The sequence below is a fragment of the Pongo abelii genome, chromosome 20 (genome assembly GCF_028885655.2).
Source record: "Pongo abelii isolate AG06213 chromosome 20, NHGRI_mPonAbe1-v2.0_pri, whole genome shotgun sequence".
NCBI classification, from domain to species: Eukaryota; Metazoa; Chordata; class Mammalia; order Primates; family Hominidae; genus Pongo; species Pongo abelii.
In genome coordinates this window covers 23,056,958-23,082,580 of record NC_072005.2, presented here as the reverse complement: position 1 = coordinate 23,082,580, position 25,623 = coordinate 23,056,958, and the positions used below count along the sequence as shown (strand labels likewise).

The 25,623-nt window shown below is 39.0% G+C and overlaps 1 protein-coding gene across 1 annotated transcript in view; it reads left to right on the top strand.

Moving 5' to 3' along the window:
• Window positions 1–25,552, top strand: part of LOC100448036 (zinc finger protein 99) — a 31,962-nt gene extending 6,410 nt beyond the window's left edge. The window contains exons 2-4 of the mRNA XM_024237290.3: window positions 12,087–12,213; window positions 13,020–13,115; window positions 21,014–25,552. Coding sequence (XP_024093058.3) covers window positions 12,087–12,213; window positions 13,020–13,115; window positions 21,014–24,414 — 3,624 coding nt within the window. The 3' untranslated portion in view covers window positions 24,415–25,552. The remainder of the gene's footprint in view (window positions 1–12,086; window positions 12,214–13,019; window positions 13,116–21,013) is intronic.
• Window positions 25,553–25,623: the final 71 nt, after the last annotated feature.

The following is a 25,623-nucleotide window of genomic DNA, read 5'->3' as shown; positions in this document are numbered from 1 at the left end:
TCTCCTGGCATATCCCAATCCCCAGACACTGAATCTGCAGCAGCAACCTGTTTTTTCCACCAACATGAGGTTCTGGACAACCTGTTCATAATATCATCTGCCAGCATGAACCCAAAAATTAATCAGAGTAGAGCCGTACCTGGGCCACTATCTGTGGCACAAACCAGTCCTTCTACCTGCATTGCACTCTCTTTCACCCATAGTTTTTTTGTTTTAAGTTTTATTTTCGATTCAGAGTACATGTGCAGGTTTGTTACATAGAGGAAATTGTGTCGGGCGGTTGTTGTGCAGATTATTTTGTCACTGAGGTATTAAGCACAGCACCACACAGGTATTATTTTTCTGATCCTCTTTGTCCTCCACCCTAAACTAGAAGGGTGTCTGTTGTTCCCCTCTTTGTGTTCTCATTATTTAGCTCTTACTAATAAATGAGAGCATGCATTTGGTTTTCTCTTTCTGCATTAGTTTTCTAAGGATAATGGTCTCCAGCTCCATCTATGTTGCTGCAAATGACATAATCTTGTTCACTTTTTATGGCAATGCAGTATTCCATAATATTTATATACCATGTTTTGTTTTTACTAAATACTTTATTTTATTTTTTGAAAATGGGTCTCTGTCACCCAGGCTGGAGTACAGTGACATGATCTCGGCTTATTGCAGCCGCAAATTCCCGGGCTCAAGCAGTTCTTCTCCCTCAGCCCCCTAACTAGCTGGGACTACAGGTGTGTGCCACCAAGCCCAACTAATTTTTCTTCCTGTATTTTTTGTTGAGATAGGGTTTTGCTATGTTGTTTAGGGTGGTCTTGAACTCCTGAGCTCAGGCAATTTACCTGCTTCAGCCTCCCAGAGTGCTGGAATTACAGGCATGAGCCACCAGACCTTACCTGTACCATATTTTCTTTATCCAGTTTACCATTGATAGGCATTTAGGTTGATTCCATGTCTTTGCTATTGTGAATAGTGCTTCAGTGAACATGCATGTGCATGTGTCTTTATGACAGAATAATTTTTATTTCTTTGGGTATATACCCAATTATGAGGTTGCTGGGTCAAATGCTAATTCTGTTTTTAGTTCTGTGAGGAATCGCCACACTGCTTTTCACAATGGTTGAACTAATTTACACTCCCAGCAGCAGCGCATACACTTTTCTCTGCAACTTTGCCAGCATGTTATTTTTTGACTTTGTAATAATAGCCATTTTGACTGATACGGGATAGTATCTCATTGTGGTTTTTCTTTGCATTTCTGTAGTGATGAGTATTTTTTTCATAGGCTTGTTAGCCACATATATATCTTATTTTGGAAAAAGTTTGTTCATGTTTTTTGTTTACTTTTTTTTTTTTTTTAATTGAGACGAAGCCTCACTCTGTCACCCAAGCTAAAAGCGCAGTGGCATAATCTCAGCACACTGCAACCTTCGCCTCCTGGGTTCAAGTGATTCTCCTGCCTCAGCCTCCTGAGTGGATGGAATTACAGGTGCCCGCCACCACACCCAGCTAATTTTTTTATTTTTAGTAGAGATGAGGTTTAACCATGTTGGCCAGGCTGGTCTCAAACTCCTGATCGCAAGTGATTTTCCCTCCTTGGCCTCCCAAGATGCTGAGATTACAGGCGTGAGCCTTTAATCTTACTCTTAGCCTTTTGTCTACTAGGTTTTTGTTTTGTTTTGCTTTGTTTTTGAGATGGAGTTTCACTCTTATTGCCTAGGTTCGAGTGCAATGGCACAATCTCGGCACACTGCAACCTCCGCCTCCCGGGTTCAAGAGATTCTCCTACCTCAGCCTCCCGAGAAGCTGAGATTACAGGTGCCCACCACCACGCCCAGCTAATTGTGTTTTTAGTAGAAACTGGGTTTCACACTGTTGGCCAGGCTGGTCTCGAACTCCTGACCTCAGGTGATCCACCCGCCTCAGCCTCGCAGAGTGCTGGGATTACAGGCATGAGCCACCGTGCCTGGCTGCCTTTTGTTTACTTTTTAAGGAGGTCGTTTGTTTCTTGTAAACTTCAGTTTTTTATGGATTCTAGATGTTAGACCTTTGTCAAAAGCATAGTTGGCAAATATTTTCTTTTATTCTGTAGGTTGTGTGTTTACTCTGTTGATGATTTCCTTGCTGTGAAGAAGATATGTAATTTAATTAGGTCCCATTTGTCAGTTTTTGCTTCTGTTGCAATTGCTTTTGGTAATTTCATCATAAAATCTTAGTTAGTTCCCATGTGTAAAATGGTATTTTCTAGGTTATCTTCAAGGGTTTCTTATAATTTCAAGTTTTACGTTTAAGGCTTTAATTCATCTTGAGTTGATTTTTGTATATGATGTAAGGAAGGGGTCCAGTTTCAATTTTTTTTTTTTTTTTTTTTTTTTTGAGACGGAGTTTCACTCTTGTCGCCCAGGCTGGAGTGCAATGGCACAATCTTGGCTCACCGCAACCTCTGCCTCCTAGGTTCAAGTGATTCTCCTACCTCAGCCTCCCTAGTAGGTGGGATTTATAGGCATGTGCCACCACGCCCGGCTAATTTTTGTATTTTTAGTAGAGACGGTGTTTCTCCATGTTGGTCAGGCTGGTCTCAAACTCCCAACCTCAGGTGATCCACCCGCCTCGGCCTCCCAAAGTGCTGGGATTATAGGCATGAGCCACTGCGCCTGGCCTCAGTTTCAATTTTCTACATAATGCTAGGTGGTTTCCCAGTACCATTTATTAAATAGGGATTTCTTCCCACATTCCTCTTACTAGTTTTGTCAAAGATCAGATGGTTTTAGGTGTGTGGCATTATTTCTGGGCTCTCTATTCTGTTGCATTGTTCTGTAAGTCTGTTTCTTGTACCAGTATTATGTGGCTTTGGTTACTGTAGCCCTGTTGTATAGTTTGAAGTCAGGTAATGTAATGCCTCCAGCTTTGTTCTTTTTGCTTAGGATTGCCTTGGCTACTCAGGCTCTTTTTTGGTTCCGTATGAATTTTAAAATAGTTTTTTATAGTTCTGTTAAAAATGTTTTTGGTGGTTTGATTAGAATAGCATTAAATCTGTTCTGTTTTTGGGTAGTATGGCCATTTTAATGATTTTGATCTTTTCTACCTATGAGCATAAAATGGTTTTCCATTTATTTGTGTTATCTCTGACTTTTGTTTTCTTTTTCTTTTTCTTTTTTTTTTGAGTCAGATCCTCGCTCTGTCGCCCAGGCTGGAGTGCAATGGCACAATCTCGGCTCACTGCAACCTCTGTCTTCTGGGTTCAAGCGATTCTCCTGCCTCAGCCTCCTGAATAGCTGAGATTACAGGCGCCCACCACCATGCCCAGCTCATTTTTGTATTTTTAGTAGAGATGGGGTTTCACCATGTTGGCCAGGCTGGTCTCCAACTCCTGACCTCAAATGATCTACCCACCTTGGCCTCCCAAAGTGCTGGGATTACAGGTGTGAGCCACCGTGCCTGGCCTGTTTATAGTGTCTTTCATTTCACTTAATCAGAATGCTACTATTACAGGACAAATAAACACAGATGATGTGGCCACCCAAAAACCATAATAGCTCTTTAGTTAGCTGTGTAGCAAGCTTAAATATATTCCAGTATATGAACAAAGTCAGATTATAAATCTTCATCAAAAAGTGCTGGTGGAAATTGTGAGCTGTATTTCAATATGGAACCCCCATTCAATGGCTAGGAGATGAGAGAGCAGCAGAGATGGAAGAGAAACCTAAAATTCTGCTGAGAATGTGCCCCTTTTCTTTGTAATGCTCATGTTTCTCATGCTGAGAGTAGTTGTGTATTTTGCTTGTTGAGAGAGAAATTCTTTTTAAGATAATATTTTCTGGCTGACTCAATCAATCTTATATCTAAACTGAGTTTTTACTTAAGATGGTTTTAACTTCTTTTTTCCTCTCAGCATAACCTTGCTCAGACTGAGAGCTGTTTTTCTGTCCAATGCTTTGGGTGTCTGCATTGTAAGTATTCCCTGGTGTCTGTAAAAGAGGTGGGCTGTCACAGTGAGAACTTTTGGAGCTATCTCTGTCTGGACTCATGTTGGAAATCCAGCAGTGGTTTTTCCATGTCACCAATGTAAATAAAAACTGAGGCTGAATTACTGTTCCAGTTTCCATTAATGTGAAGGTGCAGTTCTCCCCAGGACACCTGCAGGCTCTCCTCCTGCAGCTCAGGCTTCCCTCTCTGGGGTGACACTGGAGTGCTGCTGTGGCAGTTGTGGTTTATGTAAGATGTGAGCTTTCAGCTGTGAGCTTGCCTCAATGGCAGATGGTAGGGGTCAAGAGAGGACACCAGCTAACAGCAGAGTGCAAGCGGGAGAGCAGTAGCCCCAGTGCTCAGGGAGTAGAGAGCCATTGCTTTAAAATGTAAATAGCCAAAAAGATAGCACCTTATTCAACCATTTTTGTAGGAGATTGAGAGCCTACCTTCAGCAGGCACCTGGCTTCAAGTTGCAAAATTACCTCCTTTCATGAAGATATGAAAAGTTTATTTTGTCATTGAACATAACTGATTAGCCTACATGGCTAGCCTTTTCAATTACCAGGTGAATTTAGGAAGAACTATGTATGACATGGTGCTATAAATTTTTCTACTTGTTAACTAATTAAGGTGACCATCCTTTTGTTTTTGCAGTCTCTTAAGCAGACTGACTGTGATGCATGTCACGTTTAGGTTTAATTGTGTAATACAACAGTTTTATGTCTGTTCTATTATTGTGGAGTTTCTCCGGGGCTGAAGAAAATTTGTCTTTTATGATTCACAAAAACTCTAGAATTATCAGACATGATACAAAAATATAAGGTGCCACCCAAGCTTTAAGCTAGAGGAAACTTTCCCTCTCAGGCTATCATTCAATTCACAATTGTGCTGCAAAGTGCATGCTGTCCCCTAAATATGCAGGCAGAATTGTTTCTCTGCCAATTTGGTATCTATAGTCCTCTACAGTAACTTTTAGAGAGGCTAGATCAGAATTCTACAAACTTCACAGGGCAGCAAACAGCCATTTTACCTTTTTCAATGACTCGGTATCTTCAGATCTGAAACTGATTCACAGACCATGGGGCCCAGAAACCCAGTCACAGTAACATGTGTGCATTGAGTAGATATGTACACATGGGAATCTCTACTTCCTTTTTCTTCCTCTTGTTAAAATGCCCACAAATGTGCAGGGAACACCTGCTGCTACTCCATCCATTCAGGACCTAAAACTGCAACTTCAAATTCTGAATCCAGTTTTCAGATTTGAGAAAAAAGAAAAACTTTCTTTCTGAGATATGCAAGTCCTTTTAGTTGTCAAACTTATAGAGACATTAAAATGAGAGTAGAATTCTCTTTCTCTCTCTCTCTTTTTTTTTTTTTTTTTTGAGACAGAATTTCGTTCTTGTTGCCCAGGCTGGAGTGCAATGGCACCATCTCAGTTCACCGCAACCCCCGCCTCCTGGGTTCAGGTGATTCTCCTGCCTCAGCCTCCCAAATAGCTGGGATTACAGGCATGCGCCACCATGCCAGGCTAATTTTGTATTTTAGTAGAGACCGGGTTTCTCCATGTTTGTCAGGCTGATCTTGAACTCCCAACCTCAGGTGATCCGCCCGCCTCCCAAAGTGCTGGGATTACAGGCGCGAGCCACCGCACCTGACCCTCTTTTTGTTTTTTGAACTATGTATTCATCTTTTGAAGCTGTTCACTATTGCCACAAGTAGCTATATATTAATAATGCCACACTGGACACTATAACTTGTACCTTAAAACTTAATGGTGTATATCCAATCAATAATCAATGTTATTCCTGTAAATAAATAAAAATTTCTGACAGACAACTTTGTATCAACTCACTCTCTGTCCATCTTTTTTAGCCTTTACAAATCAACTTGTAATCACACTGCTAATCAAGTATATATTTCAGGCAACTTGAATATTTGCTCCCAGGTTACAGTCCTCAAGCTTGGCCCAAATAAACTGTCAACTTATATCTATGTTTCCTCAGCTTTTTCCTAGGTAGACATATTATTTAGAATGTGCCAGAGCAGGCTGGGCGCGGTGGCTCACGCCTGTGATCCCAGCACTTTGGGAGGCCGAGGCCGGCGGATCACAAGGTCAGGAGTTCAAGACCAGCCTGGCCAATATGGTGAAACCCCACCTCTACTAAAAATACAAAAAATTAGCTGGGTGTGGTGACGGACACCTGTAGTCCTGGCTACTTGGGAGGCTGAGGCAGGAGAATCGCTTGAACCCAGGAGGTGGAGGTTGTAGTGAGCCGAGATTGGGCCACTGCACTCCAGCCTGGGAGACAGAGCTGAACTCTGTCTCAAAAAAAAAAAAAAAAAAAAAAAAACGTGCCAGAGCAGCCTCTATGAGGGGATCTCTGCTTGCTCTAACACCCAAGGATGCAGAGCCATGTTGATCCCACCTGGAATCCGCACATAAGGTCTAGCCTGTGCCTAAGATTTACGAGACAGGGCCAGACTTTGAATTGAGAATGTACAGAAAACCAACAGAAGACATTTTCTGTATTGTGAGATGTCAACATAGACATCTTAAATCTTTCCTTTGAGAATGTGGCTCTTTGAGCTTTTCAGATCTTCTCCAGTGACCTGTTACAGGTATGTGAGAGACTCCAGGTATAAATAAAATCTGATGACAGAATCTGTAAGTATAAACAGACATCTTAGGAGTGAGAGACCAAGGCCACAGAGTATCCAGATCCATGACCACAGCTATACTTACCTGTAAATTGTGATACTGGAGTAGAGTATTGTTATTTCTCTTACCCAAGAGCTAACAAATCAGGAGAGGTGGTCTAGATTCTGGAGCTTAACTAGGGCAGTTCCATTTTTTATTTATAATCAACCTGAGTCTCTTCTGTCTGACTTATCATTGGGTCATTAGCCCAGAGTCACTGGAAACCCTCTCACAATCACCTAGGCATCTTTGAGACATTTGAGGATGTCCAGAGCAGAACTGGGTTAGGCTGACAGGAGTAGTTAATTCTACTTTTGTCTCAGTGTAAGAGAGATAAGTCATCCTGTGTTTGTTCCTACCCTCATACAAGAGATATCTTTGGTTGGTACCCAGATGAGAGTTTCTCCAGTTTCTTGGTACTTGGGTGAAAAACAAGAAGGAGGTCCTGAGACTCAAACAGATAAACTAATAGCTTCCATTTCATATGGCCATTAAAAAAATAGATGAAGCAGTTATGGTCCCTACCACCCAGGAACTTATAGTCTAGACTAGCAACTGGATACATGGTTGAATTAAACATCATATGGTTGGTACAATAAACAGATGTGTGCAGAAACACTTGGGCTTTATTTGGACTACTTTCTTTATATTCTTGTGACTTCTGTCATCACTTGAAGGGATGTTTATGAACAGAAGAATTATTTCTTTTACCTTGGTAGAATACATATATTTTAATAAAATTACCCTAGGAACTTGTTTAAATTGCTTATTAGTACATGTCATAAAATTGACAGGACAGTAGCTTAAAAATTTAAATTACACAAACTCTGGGATTTAAATTTCTCTTAGGTAAGCTTAGGAAAAACAGAACTGGAAGTACACCTAGTAGCATAGAGAACAGAATTCTACATAGGGTCCACTTCCTGGCTCAGTTCTGTTTAGATCCACCATTTTCGGAGGCCTTATTTAGGTCAGGTCCCACCGTGGAGTCTTGCCTCACAGAACTGATTAAAAGAGATTGGAGTTTTGGCTGGTGAATCCTGCTGCCTTTCTGGAGCTGGTGCTCACAATTTTCTGAAACTAAAAAGGTAAATGGAAAAGATAAAGTATGTTTTTTAGGGTTCTAATTTTTAAATTTTTTATTAAAACCAGTGTTTGCAGAGACATTCCATTTAGTAACTTGTTTTCTATTCCTGCAGATCCAGTAGTTTCTCTGCAAGTCACAAATAAGTAAATATAAACAAAGTTAGAATTTTTTAAAAATTATATTAAACTCTTCTGTATTCCTCTCATCTGTCTACATTTAGCTTTTATTCTATACATTTTAAAAAAATCAATGACAGAGAAACAGAAGAAGAAATAAAACTGTTGGGCGCTGTATCTAAATCCTAGGAATTATTAAACACTTAGTACCAACTCCCAGGGTGTTATGAGGATTAAGTCACATGATATGGTATTCCCAGCACAGTGCTCTGTAACATACTCTTGAGCACATAGTACCTACTTAGTAAACATTGCACAGTGCAAGTGTACATGTTGTTTTCCAAATGCAAAACTATTCAGACATTGCTGCCTTCTGTTTAGTTTGTAAACTTTAAAGAGCCAGGAAAAAATATAATACTTTATGATGGAGATTGGTTGTCTTTATTTGTACCAGAAGTATTTGTGTTGTGACAAGAGTGCTGAGTGTAAGGGACTGTGAGCTGTGCCTGCTTTCTCTAACTAATGCTAATGTTGAGCCCAGAGTGTGCAACATCAGCATTGACAGGGAACTTGTTTAAAACACTCATTTATGGACCCTTTCAAAACATGCAGAATCACATTACATAGAGTGGGGCCAAAATTACCAAGTGATTTATAAGCTTGTTAAAGTTTCAGAGGCAGTGCTTAGCTAAGTGGTTATGAGCCCAGGCTTCTAATTAAAATTACATGGTCTATTTGCAGAAATCTCCAGTTGTGCCCTCCCCACAGATTCTATTTATTGTCCTGGAAGCATCCATGTTATTTTAATTAAGGGCCTCCTGTGACTTGAAGGTGAGGCCAGAGTCAAGTATGAGAGATTTAAAATACGTCAGTGGGAGTTAAGTTCCACCTTTTCGCTACACTAAAGGGTGGTCACTGGGCCTGTTCTGTTTGGGTTTGGTAGGGACAGGACAGCGTGGCCCATATTTCCATTTATGTAGCAAAAATTGCTCATGTCTGTGACAGGGGAGGGCACCTGAGGACAGGAAAGGAGAAACATTTTTAATTCCATAGGGCAGCTCATTGTTCTGGAATCTCTTCTCTTATAAAGGAAAAAAATGGATGGTCTTGGTCCTTCTGCCTGTGGGTGTGGTGGTAGCAGGTAAGAAGGTAGTGGTGACACCTTTAAAGGCATGTTCTCAAGATGCAGGTGTATAATTTGTCCAGAGAATCTTATCTGAGATAGAATCCAACAGAAAGAAGAGAAAGAGAAAAAAAATGGCTTTTTTTTCAGCTAAACATTTTTCAAATGAAGAGTCGTGTCCACTCTGCCTCCTGGAATGCCATGCATTTAGTCCTTGCAAAACTTTACTTCTCTACTTGTGCTTTTCATCCCTAATGAGTTTGTTTTAACTACTTTTTAAAATTCTTATGATAGTCAAGAATCTCTGAAAAATAACTTCTTTCCTGTATACCAGAGACTTCTCTACATTCTCTACATCATGGATTTTTTTTATATGCCATGCAGGACTGTAATGATGAATTTATGATCTGCAACATTAAAAATGTGCCACTTGTGGCCAGGCGTGGTGGCTCATACCTGTAATCCCAGCACTTTGGGAGGGCGAGGCAGGCAGATCAGGAGTTCGAGACCATCCCGGCCAACATGGTGAAACCCCGTCTCTACTAAAAATACAAAAATTAGCTGGGCATGGTGTTACACGCCTGTAATCCCAGCTACTCAGGAGGCTGAGGCAGGAGAATCGCTTGAACCAGGGAGGCAGAGGTTGCAGTGAGCCAAGATAGTGCCATTGCACTCTAGCCTGGGTGGCAGAGGGAGACTCCGTCTCAAAAAAAAAAAAAAAAAAGTTTCACTTGTGGTTGTTGAATATGGGAAGGTGTGGATACTCAAGATTCCTATTGGGGAAAAGCTGGGGTCCTTACGGAAAAAGTAGAACATGTAATGTTGAGGCTCCATCTGTGTTCTCCATTAGCTCTATGCAGAACAGCTTTAAGAAAATGCTTTTTAGCCTGGCGCAGTGGCTCATGCTTGTAATCCCAGCACTTTGGGAGGCCAAGGCGGGCGGATCACGAGGTCAGGAGATCGAGACCATCCTGGCTAACACGGTGAAACCCTGTCTCTACTAAAAATACAAAAAATTAGCCAGGCGTGGTGGCGGGTGCCTGTAGTCCCAGCTACTCGGGAGGCTGAGGCAGGAGAATGGCGTGAACCCGTGAGGCGGAGCTTGCAGTGAGCCAAGATCAGGCCACTGCACTCCAGTCTGGGTGACAGAGCAAGACTCCGCCTCAAAAAAAAGAAAAAAAGAAAATGCTTTTTAAAGGCAAGTTGCAGTGGCTCACACCTGTAACCCCAGCACTTTAAGGCGGGTGGATCACCTGAGATCAGGAGTTTGAGACCAGCCTGGCCAGCACGGTAAAACCCTGTCGGTACTAAAAATACAAAAAATATCTAGGCGTGGTGTGGGGCACCTGTAATCTCAGCTTCTCGGGAGGCTGAGGCAGGAGAATCGCCTGAACCCGGGAGGTGGAGGTTGCAGTGAGCTGAGATCACACCATTGCACTCCCGCCTGGGCAGCAGAGTGAGACTCCATCTCAAAAAAAAAAAAAGTTCTGAAAAAAATGATTAGGAGATACCTGCTCTCTAGTGTGCTAAAGAAAGTCTGCTTAAAATGGCTATTAAAAATTACAAAAAAATGGGAGTTATCTGTGTCTTGACGTTTGCATAAACTGATGTTTCTTTATGGTTAAATTCAGATTATAATTTACTTTGGGGGAGCAATATCACAGCAGTAATGCTGTGTCCTTCTGTGTGCCCTTCTGTGTGCATCAGCACATCATAAAAATTTGTCCTACTGCAGTTGATGTTAATGATTGACTTGGTTAAAGAGCTCTCTGGGCTGGGCGTGGTGGCTCATGCCTGTAATCCCAGCACTTTGGGAGGCCGAGGTGGGTGGATCACGAAGTCAGGAGTTTGAGACCAGCCTGGCCAAGATGGTGAAACTCTGTCTCTACTAAAAATACAAAAATTAGCTGGGCGTGGTGGCACACGCCTGTAGTCCCAGCTATCCGGGAGGCTGAGGCAGGAGAATTGCTTGAACCCGGGAGGCGAAGGTTGCAGTGAGTCGAGATCGCGCCACTGCACTCCAGCCTTGGTGACAAGAGAGAAACTCTGTCTAAAAAAAAGAAAGCTGTCTGACAGATTTTTTCACTATAGAGTTAACTATTTTTCTCCTCGTTATTAAGTATCTTTATGTAGCTGATGTGCACCAATGATCACATTTAATCTGGCACCTGCCTTTCTTAGATTTTCTCTGCATATATCTATCTTTGGAAAATGAGGGCTCTCGTCTTTGTTTATAGGCCAGAAAAACTGGGAAAAATACAGGCTCCTCCACTTGCTGAATGTTTGACAAAAGATTCTTTTGGGGCCCAAAACAGGCATTACTGGTGAGCGTGTCAAATTTAGAAACTCAGACTTTATTCCAGATCTTCTAAAATAAATATGCATAACAAGATCTCCAGTTAATTGTACACATTAAAATTTGAGAGGTGTCTTCTAACTCAACATGTCTTTTTGGTCTGAAAAATGTACAAGACTTATACTGTATGATTTAAAAATAGCACTAAAAAATGTACATGTTTGTTTTCATGCCCTTAATTTTATATTTTATTATCCAGAAAAGTATCTTGTCTATGTTGGTGTTGTGGATCTTATGCCATTCTTTTTTTCTCAGAGTTTGAGAATACATTAGAGAATATTTCTTTTTTTCTTTTTTTTTTTTTTTGAGACGGAGTCTAGCTCTGTCGCCCAGGCTGGAGTGCAGCAATCTCAGCTCACTGCAAGCTCTGCCTCCCGGGTTCATGCTATTCTCCCGCCTCAGCCTCCCAAGTAGCTGGGGCTACAGGCACCCGCCACCATGCCTGGCTAATTTTTTGTATTTTTAGTAGAGACGGGGTTTCACTGTGTTAGCCAAGATGGTCTCGATCTCCTGACTTCGTGATCTTCCCGCCTTGGCCTCCCAAAGTGCTGGGATTACAGGCGTGAGCCACCGCGCCCGGCCGAGAATATTTCTGTGTTGAAAATTATTTTATTGAATACGTTCAGTCATCCCTGTAAGTTAGAACCTGTTCTCTTTACTCTTTCATTTCACCTTGAGTCAAATTAAAAATTCTGTCCATGGCAAATTGGGAAATATATATGTATCTTTGTTGTGTTTTTCAGGGATCATTGACATTTAGGGATGTGACCATAGAATTCTCTCTGGAGGAGTGGCAATACCTGGACACGGCTCAGCAGAATTTATATAGGGATGTTATGTTAGAGAACTACAGAAACATGGTCTTCCTGGGTAAGGATGATTTTAATTAAACAATTCCTATTATATTCTATAGGTTTCATTTCTCTTTCTGTAGGATGTGTTTTGGTGATTTATGCTTAGCATAAATAAGTTTCAGATACCTGTTTTCTGAAAACAGGTATTTGTAAGTGTAGAAAAGAATTTTTTTTTTTTTTTTTTTTTTTTTTTTGAGACAGAGTTTCGCTCTTGTTGCCCAGGCTGGAGTGCAATGGTACGATCTCGGCTCACCACAACCTCCGCCTCCCAGGTTCAAGCAATTCTTCTGCCTCAGCCTCCTGAGTAGCTGGGATTACAGGCATGCACCACCACACCTGGCTAATTTTGTATTTTTAGCAGAGATGGGGTTTCTCCATTTTGAGGCTGGTCTTGAACTCCTGACCTCTGGTGATCCGCCTGCCTTGGCCCCTCTAAGTGCTGGGATTACAGGTGTGAGCCACCACACCGGCCAGAAAGGAACTTTTTAAAGATGTTTCATTTTTACCTGAACTTTCCACATTTCTAAGCAGATCTGCATTTTTCACTCTAGATTAGTGAAAATTGAAGAAATTTAGTGGCATAAAATGTAGTTGCCACACCTTAAAATCTCATTGCCACCACCAATTTTTGATTCAGTAGTACCAGGTAGTAAAATTAAGGGACTGTACAAATTGAAAATATTTTCTAAATATTTAGAAATCTATGTTATAAATTAGTATTGAGGGATCAATTTACTAGAATATTCTATTACATTCTCTTTAATGAGCATATTATTTGGGGAATATGAGCAATATTTATGTTATTTATTTTTAATAAAACAGGTATCGCTGTCTCTAAGCTAGACTTGATAACTTGTCTGAAGCAAGGGAAAGAGCCTTGGAATATGAAGAGACATGAGATGGTAACTAAACCCCCAGGTATGTGAGAGTGAATACAACAAACAACACGGATGAGAGGTCCAGAGGTCAAGGAGAAAGCCAGTTCTCAAAATGTGACCTGAGAAGCTGTGCTCCAAAGGAAGTAGTTTCAGGGAAGACTGAGATTTTTTAAATTTTGCTCTCATGTAGGGCATCTTCTGTCTTATGCTTTAAAATTCTCTAAGGATTCTATTTTCATTTTGGTGATTTCCCTTCAAGTTTACAATGAGAGCCAAAGTTGTGTTCATGGCATATAAGGGACTGCACAATCTGACTGCTTTTCCATATTGGGGACACACAAATATCTGTAGAGTTTTGAGAAACTATGTTAAAAGAACTTGGCTCTTTTACCTCACGCTTCCTCTGTCTCTTACCATGTGATATGTCCAGTTTCTCTTCGCTTTCCACTATGATCATAAGCTTCCTGAGAACACACCAGAAACAGATACCGGCATACACTTCTTGTACAGTCTGTTGAACTGTGAGCCAAATAAACTTTTTTCTGTTATAAATTATTTACTCTCAGATATTTCTCTGTATGTAAAATATTGCAGTCTATAATGTTATCTACATTTTCTGTTTTCTTAATGTTTTATATGAATTTTCTATTGTTGAAAATGGAGTCTCAGTGTCTGCAACTGTTAAGTTGGTATGTATTTCTTGCTTCACCTTTGTCAATATTTATATATTTTGGAGCCCTGTTGTTATACATACCTGTACATATAAATATAATAGTTATAGATTCCTGGTAAATTGACCCATTTTACTATTATATAATATCAGTCTTTCTCTCATACTAGTACTTGACTTAAAGCATATTGTGCCCAATATAATTATGACTGCCTCACCCAATTGTGGCTACTATTTGCATGAAATATAGATTTTTTTAAATTCTGTTACTTACAGACTATTTGACTCAGTGCTAAAATTGGTCACTTGTAGAGAACATATTGTATGCTTTTTTTCTTAAGCCACTCAGGCATCTTCTTTCTTTTCCTTTTAATTAATTAATTAATGAAATAGGGTCTCACTCCGTCAACCAGGCTGGTTTGCAATGGTGTAATCATGGCAGTGAACTGCAGCCTCAGCTTCTCAAACTTAGATAATCCTCTAGTTTCAACCTCTTAAGTAGCTGGGTTACAGGCCCGTGCCATTAAACCCAGCTAGTTTTTTGGGGTTTTTTTTTTTTTTTTTTGGTAGAGACAGGGTTTTGCTTTGTTGCCCAGGCTGGTCTCAAACTCCTGGAATCAAGTAATCAGCCCACCTTGGCCTCCCAAAGTCCTGGAATTAAATTTCTTTTTATTAAGTAGTTTAATAAATTTATATTTAAAATGATTTCTTAAAGAAATAAAGTTACGCCAGGCATGCTGTCTCACCAGCACTTTGGGAGGCCGAGGCGGGCAGATCACCTGAGGTTGGGAGTTTGAGACCAGCCTGACCAACATGGAGAAACCCTATGTCTTCTGAAAATATAAAATTAGCCAGGTGTGGTGGCGCATGCCTGTAATCCCAGCTATTCGGGAGGCTGATGCAGGAGAATTGCTTGAACCCCGGAGGCGGAGGTTGTGGTAAGCCGAGATTGCGCCATTGCACTCCAGCCTGGATAACAACAGCGAAACTCCGGCTCAAAAAAAAAGAAAAAAGAAATAAAGTTACGTCGGGCGCAGTGGCTCATGCCTGTAATCCCAGCACTTTGGGAGACTGAAGTGGGTGGTTCACGAGATCAGGAGTTTGAGACTAGCCTGGCCAACATAATGAAACCCTGTCTCTACTGAAAATACAAAAATTATCCAGGCATGGTGGCACGTGCCTGTAGTCCTAGCTACTTGGGAGGCTGAGGCAGGAGAATCACTTGAACCTGGAGGCGTAGGTTGTGGTGAGCTGAGATCGTGCCACTGCACTCCACCCTGGGCAACAGAGCGAGACTCCATCTAAAAAAAAAAAAAAAGAAAAGAAAAGAAATAAAGTTACATACCAGTTTCATTGTTATGTTTTATGGTTTTTTTTTTAACCTGTTTTTTTCTCATTTCTTGTTTAACTATTTTTTGTTTAATTTTGTAGTGGCATGCTTTGCTTATTTTTTTTATTTTGTTTTGCGTAGTTTCTATAAAATTTTTGTAGTTATCTTGAAAAATGGACATTATGTAAAACATCTTAAGATTAAATCAGTGTTTTAATCTCATAACAACTTCAATTGAATACAAAAACTATATTTCTATATTTTCCAGTTTGTTATTAATATTACAAATTATTTTATATTGTGTATTCAGATTTATGCAGATTTATATATATTTTTTATATTCTATGGAAGAATTTAAAGGGTATTATGCCTATTATTATAGTAAGAAATATTATATGTGTCTGTATATTTACATTTAATAGAAAGCTATATATTTATATATGGTTTTTTGATGCTGTCTAGCATCATTTTATTTTTCAACGTAAAAGACTCATTTTAACATTTCTCTTGTTATATATGCACAGTCTCACTCTGTTTCGGGGCTGATCTTGAACTCCTGGTCTGAAGTTATCTGACTACTTTGGCCTCCTAAAGGTGTAGGATTACAGGCATGAGCCACTGTGCCTGGCCACCATGTAGCTTTTTTTTTTTTTAACTGTGCTAGTGGTGATGAACACCCTTACCTTTCATTTTGGAAAGTCTTTATTTTTTATTGATTTTTAAAGTAAAATAATTTCTGATCAAGTATTATGGATTAATAATTTTTTATTACATCAAAATTTGGAAAGCTCTTTTTTTTTATCTTCAAGTAACCTGTGTACTACTTTATTTTTATTTATTTATTTTATTTTTTCATAAGTTATTGGGGTACAAGTGGTGTTTGGTTACACGAGTAAGTTCTTTAATGGTGATTTGTGGGATTTTTGTGCACTCATCACCCGAGCTGTATACACTGCACTCTATTTGTAGTCTTTTATCCCTCGTTTTCCTCGCACTCTTCCCCCCAAGTCCCCAAAGTCCACTGTATCATTCTTTTTTTTTTTTTTTGAGATGGAGTATTCGCTCTGCCACCCAGATTGGAATGCAGTGGCAGGATCTCGGCTCACTGCAAGCTCTGCCTCCCGGGTTCACGCCATTCTCCTGCCTCAGCCTCCTGAGTAGCTGGGACCACAGGCGCCCGCCACCATGCCTGGCTAATTTTTTTTGTATTTTTTAGTAGAGACGGGGTTTCACCGTGTTAGCCAGGATGGTCTCGATCTCCTGACTTAGTGATCCACCCGCCTTGGCCTCCCAAAGTGCTGGGATTACAGGCGTGAGCCACCAGGCCTGGCCTCACTGTATCATTCTTATGCCTTTGCATCCTCATAGCTTAGCTCCCACATATCAGTGAGAACATACGATGTTTGGTTTTCCATTTCTGATTTACTTCACTTAGAAGGATAGCCTCCAATCTTATCCATGTTGCTGTGAATGCCATTAATTTATTCCATTTTATGGCTGAGTAGTGTTCCATTATATATATATCTCACAGTTTCTTTATCCACTCATTGGTTAATGGGCATTTGGGTTGGTTCCATGATTTTGCTATTGTGAATTGTGCTGCTATAAATGTGTGTGCAAGTATCTTTTTCATATAATGACTTCTTTTCCTCTGAGTAGATAGATACCCAGTAGTGGGATTGCTGGATCAAATGGTAGTACAACTTTTACTTCTTTAGGAATCTCCACACTGTTTTCCACAGTGGTTGTACTAGTTTACATTCCCACCAGCAGTGTAGAAGTGTTCCCTGATCACCACATCCATACCAACATCTACTGTTTTTTGATTTTTCTTTTATTATTATGGCCATTCTTGCAAGAGTAAGGTGGTATCCTTTGGTGGTTTTGATTTGCATTTCCTTGGCCATTAGCAATGTTGAGCATTTTTTCATAAGTTTCTTGGCCATTTGTATATCTTCTGTTGAAAATTGTCTATTTGTGTCCTTAGCTCAGTTTTGATGGGATTTTTTTTTTCTTGCTGATTTATTTGAGTGCATTGTAGATTCCAGATATTACTTCTTTGTCAGGTGTATAGATTGTGAAGATTTTCTCCTACTCTGTGGGTTGTCTGTTCACTCTGGTGTTCCTTTTGCCATGCAAAAGCTCTTTAGTTTAATTAAGTCCCTGTTTTGACACTATTCCACAAGATAGAGAAAAAACCCTCCCTAATTTATGTTTGTTTTAATTGCATTTGCTTTTGGGTTCTTGGTTATGAAATCCTTGTCTAAGCCAATGTCTAAAAGGGTTTTTCCAATGTTCTCTTCTAGAATTTTTATACTTTCAGGTCTTAGATTTAAGTCCTTAATCCATCTTGTGTTGATTTTTGTATAAAGTAAAATATGAGGATCCAGTTTTATTCTCCTACATGTGGCTAGCCAATTATCCCAGCACCATTTATTGGAAAGAGTCCCTGGCCAGGCGCGGTGGCTCATGCCTGTAATCCCAGCACTTTGGGAGGCTGAGACAGGTGGATCATGAGGTCAGGAGTTCGAGACCAGCCTGGCCAATGTGGTGAAACCGCATCTCTACTAAAAATAACAAAAATTAGCCGGGTGCAGTGGCAGGCACCTGTAATCCCAGCTACTTGGGAGGCTGAGGCAGGAGAATTGCTTGAACCTGGGAGGCAGAAGTTGTGGTGAGCCGAGATCACACCACTGCACTCCAGCCTGGGCAATGGAACAAGACTCCATCTCAAAAAAAAAAAAAAAAGAAAAGAGTATCCTTTCCCTACTTTATGTTTTTGTTTGCTTTGTCGAAGTTCAGCTGGCTGTAATATTTGGGTTTATTTCTGGGTTCTCTATTCTGTTCCATTGGTTTACGTGCCTATTTTTATACCAGTACCATGCTGTTTTTGTGACTATGGCTTTATAGTATAGTTTGAAGTCAGGTAGTGTGATGCCTTCAGATTTGTTCCTTTTGCTTAGTCTTGCTTTGGCTATGCAGGCTCTTTTTTTGTTCCATATGAATTTTAGAATATTTTTTTCTAATTCTGTGAAGAATGACAGTGGTATTTTAATGGAAATTGCATTTAATTTGTAGATTGCTTTTGGCAGTATAGTCATTTTCACAGTATTGATTCTACCCATCCATGAGCATGGACTGTGTTTCCATTTGTTTGTGTCATCTGTGATTTCTTTCAACAGTGTTTTGTAGTTTTCCTTGTAGAGGTCTTTTACCTCCTTGATTAGGTATATTCCTAATTTTTTTTTTTTCTCACAGCTATCGTAAAAGGGGTTGAGTTTTGATTTGACTCTCTGCTTCGTCGCTGTTGGTGTATAGAAGAGCTACTGATTTGTATACATTAATTTTGTATCTGAAAACTTTGCTGAATTATTTTATCACTTCTAGGAGCTTTCTTGAAAAGTCTAGGGTTTTCAAAGTAAACAACCATATCATCAGCAAACAGTGACAGCTTTACTTCTCTTTACCAATTTTGCTGCCCTTTATTTTTTTCTCTTTTCTGCTTGCTCTGGATAAGACTTCCAGTACTATGTTGAAGAAGTGCAGTGAAAGTGGGCATCCTTGTCTTGTTCCATTCCTCAGGGGGAATGCTTTCAACTTCTCCTCATTCAGTATTATGTTGGCTCTGGGTTTGTCATAGATGGCTTTTATTACCTTGATGTATGTCCCTTGTATGCTAGTGTTGCTAAGAGTTTTAATCATAAAGCATTGCTGGATTTTATTGAATGCTTTTTCTGCATCTATTGAGATGGTCATGTGATTTTTGTTTTTATTTCTTTTTATGTGGTGTATCACATTGAATTCCACTTTTATTCCACTGTGGTCTGAGAGAGTGTTTGATATAATTTCATTTTCTTAAATTTATTGAGGCTCATTTTGTGGCCTATCATATGGTCTATTTGGAAAAAGTTTCGTGCGCTGTTGAATAGAATGTATATTCTGCAGTTAATTGGATGGAATGTTCTGTATATATCTGTTAAGTGCATTTGCTCCAAGGTATAGTTTAAATCCATTGTTTATTTGTTGACTTTCTGTCTTGATGACCTGTCTAGTGCTGTCAGTGGAGTATTGAAGTCCTCACTATTATTGTGTTGGTGTCTATCTCATTTATTAGGTCTACTAGTAATCGTTTTATAAATTTGGGAGCTTCAGTGTTAGGTGCATATATGTTTAGGATTGTGATATGTTCCTGTTGTACAAGACCTTTTACCATTGTATAATGTCCCTCTTTGTTTTTTTTAACTGCTATTGCTTTAAAGTTTATTTTGTCTTATATAAGAATAGCCCTTATGAACCTCTTGTTTAGCATGATATTGTGGGGTTCTCTGGCTTAGGTGAATAGCAAGCCATTTTCATGAATTACCTCACGCCATTAGGGGAAGAGGTATCCTCATTTTTAAAATTTTTTATGGTGGTCTGTGTTCCTATGTCTCTTATTCAGTATTATTTAATTTATTTGAAATTTTTAAAATTAATTTATTAATCTTCATTGTTTAATGGTTGTTTTCCAAAAATTTTATACTTTTTTTGACTGGGCCATGTTGCCCTAATATTCCATATACATTGTAATCATTAATTAAAATTTGTACATCAAAAAAGCTACCTGTTAAAATCTTCATAATGTAGCCTTGTCCTGGAAGTCTGAAACCAATTGTCTTGGCTAGAGATTCTGGGAGTATGTCAAACATGTTCTTAGAATGCATCTTGTTTGAAAATTTTTTTTTTTTTTTTTTTTAGGTAAAGAATGTTATTCATGTTTCTTCTCAATAGTAATCTATTTTTTGTGTGTGGTACTACATTCTCTGCTGCTGTAACATTTAACTTTGGTTTCAGCAGATTCAAGCTGTCATTTTATTTTATTCATTTATTTTTTTTTTGAGACGGAGTCTCGCTCTGTCACCCAGGCTGGAGTGCAGTGGCATGATCTCGGCTCACTGCAAGCTCTGCCTCCCGGGTTCACACCATTTTCCTGCTTCAGCCTCCTGAGTAGCTAGGACTACAGGTGCCCACCACCACACCTGGCAAATTTTTTGTATTTTTAGTAGAGACGAGGTTTCACTGTGTTAGCCAGAATGGTCTCGATCTCCTGACCTTGTGATCCGCCCACCTAGGCCTCTCAAGGTGCTGGGATTACAGGCCTGAGCCACCGTGCCCGGCCTCAAGCTGTCATTTTAAAGTATGCCACCATTTCTTTCAGCACTTTGTGTCATGAGAAACAAAAACCAGTCTGGAAAGGCCCCTAGAAGCCAGAAATAAATATATATGTGCCACTGTTTTATATGTCTTTAGAAATGAAACCAGGAGTTGGCAATTTACTTTTTTTGTTTTGAGACAGAGTCTCACTGTGTCACGCTGGCTGGAGTACAATAGCATAATCTCATCTCACTGCAATCTCTACATCCCAAGTTCAAGTGATTGCCTCAGCTACCCAAGTAGCTGAGACTACAGACGTGTGCCACCATGCCTGGCTAATTTTTGAATTTTTAGTAGAGATGGGGTTTTTCCATTTTGGCCAGGCTGGTCTTGAACTCTTGATCTCAGGTAATCCACTTGCCTCGGACTCCAAAAGTACTGGGATTACAGGTGTGAGCTGCCATTCCCAGCCAGCAATTTACTTCTAAAGACACTATGTCATTTTGGGGAGCAGGAAGAGTTGAGTTGGGAAACTGTAACAGACTTCTCTTTCCTTTTATGTGGCTGTTTGCATTGTACTTACTTGGGGCACTCTACACACTTAACTCATTTATAAATTTTCAACAAATATATTTTGGTCAGTATGTTTTTATTACATTTATATGTCTATGAAGAAATTAGGGCCTGTCTTATTTTGCTGTGCCATCTTGCTTATGCGGTTTGTATAATTTTAGAGGTTAGGTTTGTAAAGTATATTCATCTGACTCTAGCAAGTGACATAATTTATTATTTTCATTTCTTCCAGTTATTAGTTCTCATTTTACACAAGACTTTTGGCCAGATCAGAGCATAAAAGATTCTTTCCAAGAAGTAATATTGAGAACATATGCAAGATGTGGGCATAAGAATTTACGATTAAGAAAAGATTGTGAAAGTGTCAATGAGGGTAAAATGCTCGAAGAAGGTTATAATAAACTTAACCAATGTTGGACAACTACCCAGGGAAAAATATTTCAGTGTAACAAATATGTGAAAGTCTTTCATAAATACTCAAATTCAAATAGACATAAGATTAGACACACTAAAAAGAAAACTTTCAAATGTATGAAATGTAGCAAATCATATTTCATACTTTCACACTTAATTCAACATAAGAAAATTCATACTAGAGAGAATATCTACAAATGTGAAGAACGTGGCAAAGCCTTTAAATGGTTCTCAACCCTTATTAAACATAAGATAATTCATACTGAGGACAAACCCTACAAATATAAGAAATGTGGCAAAGCTTTTAACTTCTCTTCAATGTTCACTAAACATAAGATAATTCATACTGGAAAGAAACCCTGCAAGTGTGAAGAATGTGGCAAAGTTTTTAACAATTCCTCAACCCTTGTGAAACATAAGATAATTCATACTGGGAAGAAACCGTACAAATGTGAAGAATGTGGCAAAGCTTTTAAGCAATCCTCACACTTTACTAGACATAAGGCAATTCACACTGGAGAGAAGCCCTACAAATGTGAAGAATGTGGCAAAGCTTTTAACCATTTCTCAGCCCTTAGAAAACATCAGATAATTCATACTGGAAAGCAACCCTACAAATGTGAAGAATGCGGCAAAGCTTTTAGCAATTTTTCAGCCCTTAGAAAACATGAGATAATTCATACTGGAGAGAAACCCTACAAATGTGAAGAATGTGGTAAAGCTTTTAAGTGGTCCTCAAAACTTACTGTACATAAGGTAATTCATACTGCAGAGAAACCCTGCAAATGTGAAGAATGTGGCAAAGCTTTTAAGCATTTCTCAGCCCTTAGAAAACATAAGATAATTCATACTGGAAAGCAACCCTACAAATGTGAAGAATGTGGCAAAGCTTTTAGCAATTTTTCAGCCCTTAGAAAACATGAGATAATTCATACTGGAGAGAAACCCTACAAATGTGAAGAATGTGGTAAAGCTTTTAAATGGTCCTCAAAACTTACTGTACATAAGGTAATTCATATGGAAGAGAAACCCTGCAAATGTGAAGAATGTGGCAAAGCTTTTAAGCATTTCTCAGCCCTTAGAAAACATAAGATAATTCATACTGGAAAGAAACCTTACAAATGTGAAGAATGTGGCAAAGCTTTTAACAATTCCTCAGCCCTTATGAAACATAAGATAATTCATACTGGGAAGAAACCCTACAAGTGTGAAGAATGTGGCAAAGGTTTTAAGCAATCTTCACATCTTACTAGACATAAAGCAATTCATACTGGGGAGAAACCCTACAAATGTGAAGAATGTGGCAAAGCTTTTAGCCATTTCTCAGCCCTTAGAAAACATAAGATAATTCATACTGGAAAGAAACCCTACAAATGTGAAGAATGTGGCAAAGCTTTTAGCCAGTCCTCAACCCTTAGAAAACATGAGATAATTCATACTGGAGAGAAACCCTACAAATGTGAAGAATGTGGTAAAGCTTTTAAGTGGTCCTCACACCTTACTAGACATAAAGCAATTCATACTAAAGAGAAACCCTACAAATGTGAAGAATGTGGCAAAGCTTTTAACCATTTCTCAGCCCTTAGGAAACATAAGATAATTCATACTGGAAAGAAACCCTACAAATGTGAAGAATGTGGCAAAGCTTTTAGCCAGTCCTCAACCCTTAGAAAACATGAGATAATTCATACCGGAGAGAAACCCTACAAATGTGAAGAATGTGGTAAAGCTTTTAAGTGGTCATCAAAACTTACTGTACATAAGGTAATTCATACTGCAGAGAAACCCTGCAAATGTGAAGAATGTGGCAAAGCTTTTAAGCATTTCTCAGCCCTTAGAAAACATAAGATAATTCATACTGGAAAGAAACCCTATAAATGTGAAGAATGTGGCAAAGCTTTTAACAATTCCTCAACCCTTAGAAAACATGAGATAATTCATACTGGAGAGAAACCCTACAAATGTGAAGAATGTGGTAAAGCTTTTCAGTGGTCCTCAAAACTTACTTTACATAAGGTAATTCATACTGGAGAGAAACCCTGCAAATGTGAAGAATGTGGCAAAGCTTTTAAGCATTTCTCAGCCCTCAGAAAACATAAGATAATTCATACTGGAAAGAAACCCTACAAATGTGAAGAATGTGGCAAAGCTTTTAACAATTCCTCAACCCTTATGAAACATAAGATAATTCATACTGGGAAGAAACCATACAAATGTGAAGAATGTGGCAAAGCTTTTAAGCAATCCTCACACCTTACTAGACATAAAGCAGTTCATACTGGGGAGAAACCCTACAAATGTGGAGAATGTGGAAAAGCTTTTAACAATTCCTCAACCCTTAAGAAACATAAATTAATTCATACTAGGGAGAAATCATACAAATGTGAAGAATGTGGCAAAGCTTTTAACAATTTCTCAGCCCTTAGGAAACATAAGATAATTCATACCGGGGAGAAACCATACAAATGTGAAGAATGTGGTAAAGCTTTTAAGTGGTCCTCAAAACTTAGGGAACATAAGGTAATTCATACTGTAGAGAAACCCTGCAAATGTGAAGAATGTGGCAAAGCTTTTAAGCATTTCTCAGCCCTTAGAAAACATAAGATAATTCATACTGGAAAGAAACCCTACAAATGTGAAGAATGTGGCAAAGCTTTTAACAATTCCTCAACCCTTATGAAACATAAGATAATTCATACTGGGGAAAAACCGTACAAATGTGAAGAATGTGGCAAAGCTTTTAACAATTTCTCGACCCTTATGAAACATAAGATAATTCATACTGGGGAGAAACCCTACAAATGTGAAGAATGTGGCAAAGCTTTTAAGCAATCCTCACACCTTACTAAACATAAAGCAATTCATACTGGAGAGAAACCCTACAAATGTGAAGAATGTGGCAAAGCTTTTAGCCATTTCTCACGCCTTACTAAACATAGGATAATTCATACTGGAAAGAAACCCTACAAATGTGAAGAGTGTGGTAAAGCATTTAGTCAGTCCTCAAACCTTACTAAACATAAGATAATTCATTCTGGAGAGAAACCGTACAAATGTGAAGAATGTGGCAAAGCCTTTAACCAGTCCTCACACCTTACTCGACATAAAACAATTCATACTGGAGGGAAACCCTATAAATGTGAAGAATGTGGCAAAGCTTTTAACCATCTTTCAGCCCTTACTAAACATAAGATAATTCATACTGGGGAGAAACCCTAAAAATGTGAAGAATGTGTCAAAGCTTTCAACCATTTTACAAACCTTAATACACATAAGATAATTTATACTAGAGACAGACCCTCCATATGTGAAGAATGTGGCAAAGCTTTTAACCAGTCCTCAAGCCTTAATAGACAGAAAACAGTTCATACTGGAGAGAAACCCTACAAAGGTAAAGAATGTGGCAAAGCCTTTAATCAGTCCTCACACCTTAAATACACATAAAATAACTGATACTGGAGGAAAACCCTACAAATGTAATAAAGGTGGCAAAGCTTTTAACCATTGCTCAGCTGTTACTCAAAATGAGAGAATTCCTAAAGAAGATAAACTCCACAAATGTGTGTAATATGGCAAAGCTTTTAACTGGTCCTCAAATCTTACTGACATACTGAAGAGAAAGCCTTCAAATCTGAGGAATGTGGCGAAGCTTTTAATCAGTCCTCAAATCTTACTTAACATAAGATAATTCATACTAGAGACAAACACTACAATTGTGAAGAATGGGCAAAGCTTTTAACCAGTCCTCAAACTTTACTCAACATAAAATAATTTATCCTGGAGAGGAACACTACAAATGCAAAGAATTTGGCAAAACTTTTAACTGCTTCTCAAAACTTACTGAACATAAGATAATTCATACTGGAGAGATACTTTACAAATGTGCAGAATGCGGCAAAGCTTCTAACGGGTTCTCAAATCTTAATATAAGATAAATTAGAGAGAAACCCTCCACATGTGAAGAGTGTGGCAAAGCTTTTAACTGGTCCTCAAACCTTACTGAACATAAGATAATTCATACTGAATAGAAACCCTACAAATATAAAAAGTGTGGCAAAGCTTTTAACTGGTTCTCAGACCTTACTCAACATAAGATAGTTTATACTGAAGACAAACTAGAAATGTGAAGAATGTGGCAATGCTTTTAATCAATTCTCAAACTTTACTAGACATAAGAAAATTCATACTGGAGAAAAACCCTACAAATGTGAAGAAGGTGGCAATGCTTTTAGCCAGTCCTCAACTCTTGCTAAACGAGATAATTCAATGGGAGAGAAACCCTACAAATGTGAATAATGCCATAAGCATTCTTCAATTCTTTTTTTTTTTTTTTTTTTGAAACAGAGTTTCGCTCTAGTTGCCCAGGCTGGAGTGCAGTGGCACGATCTCGGCTCACCGCAACCTCGGCCTCCTGGGTTTTCAAGCGAT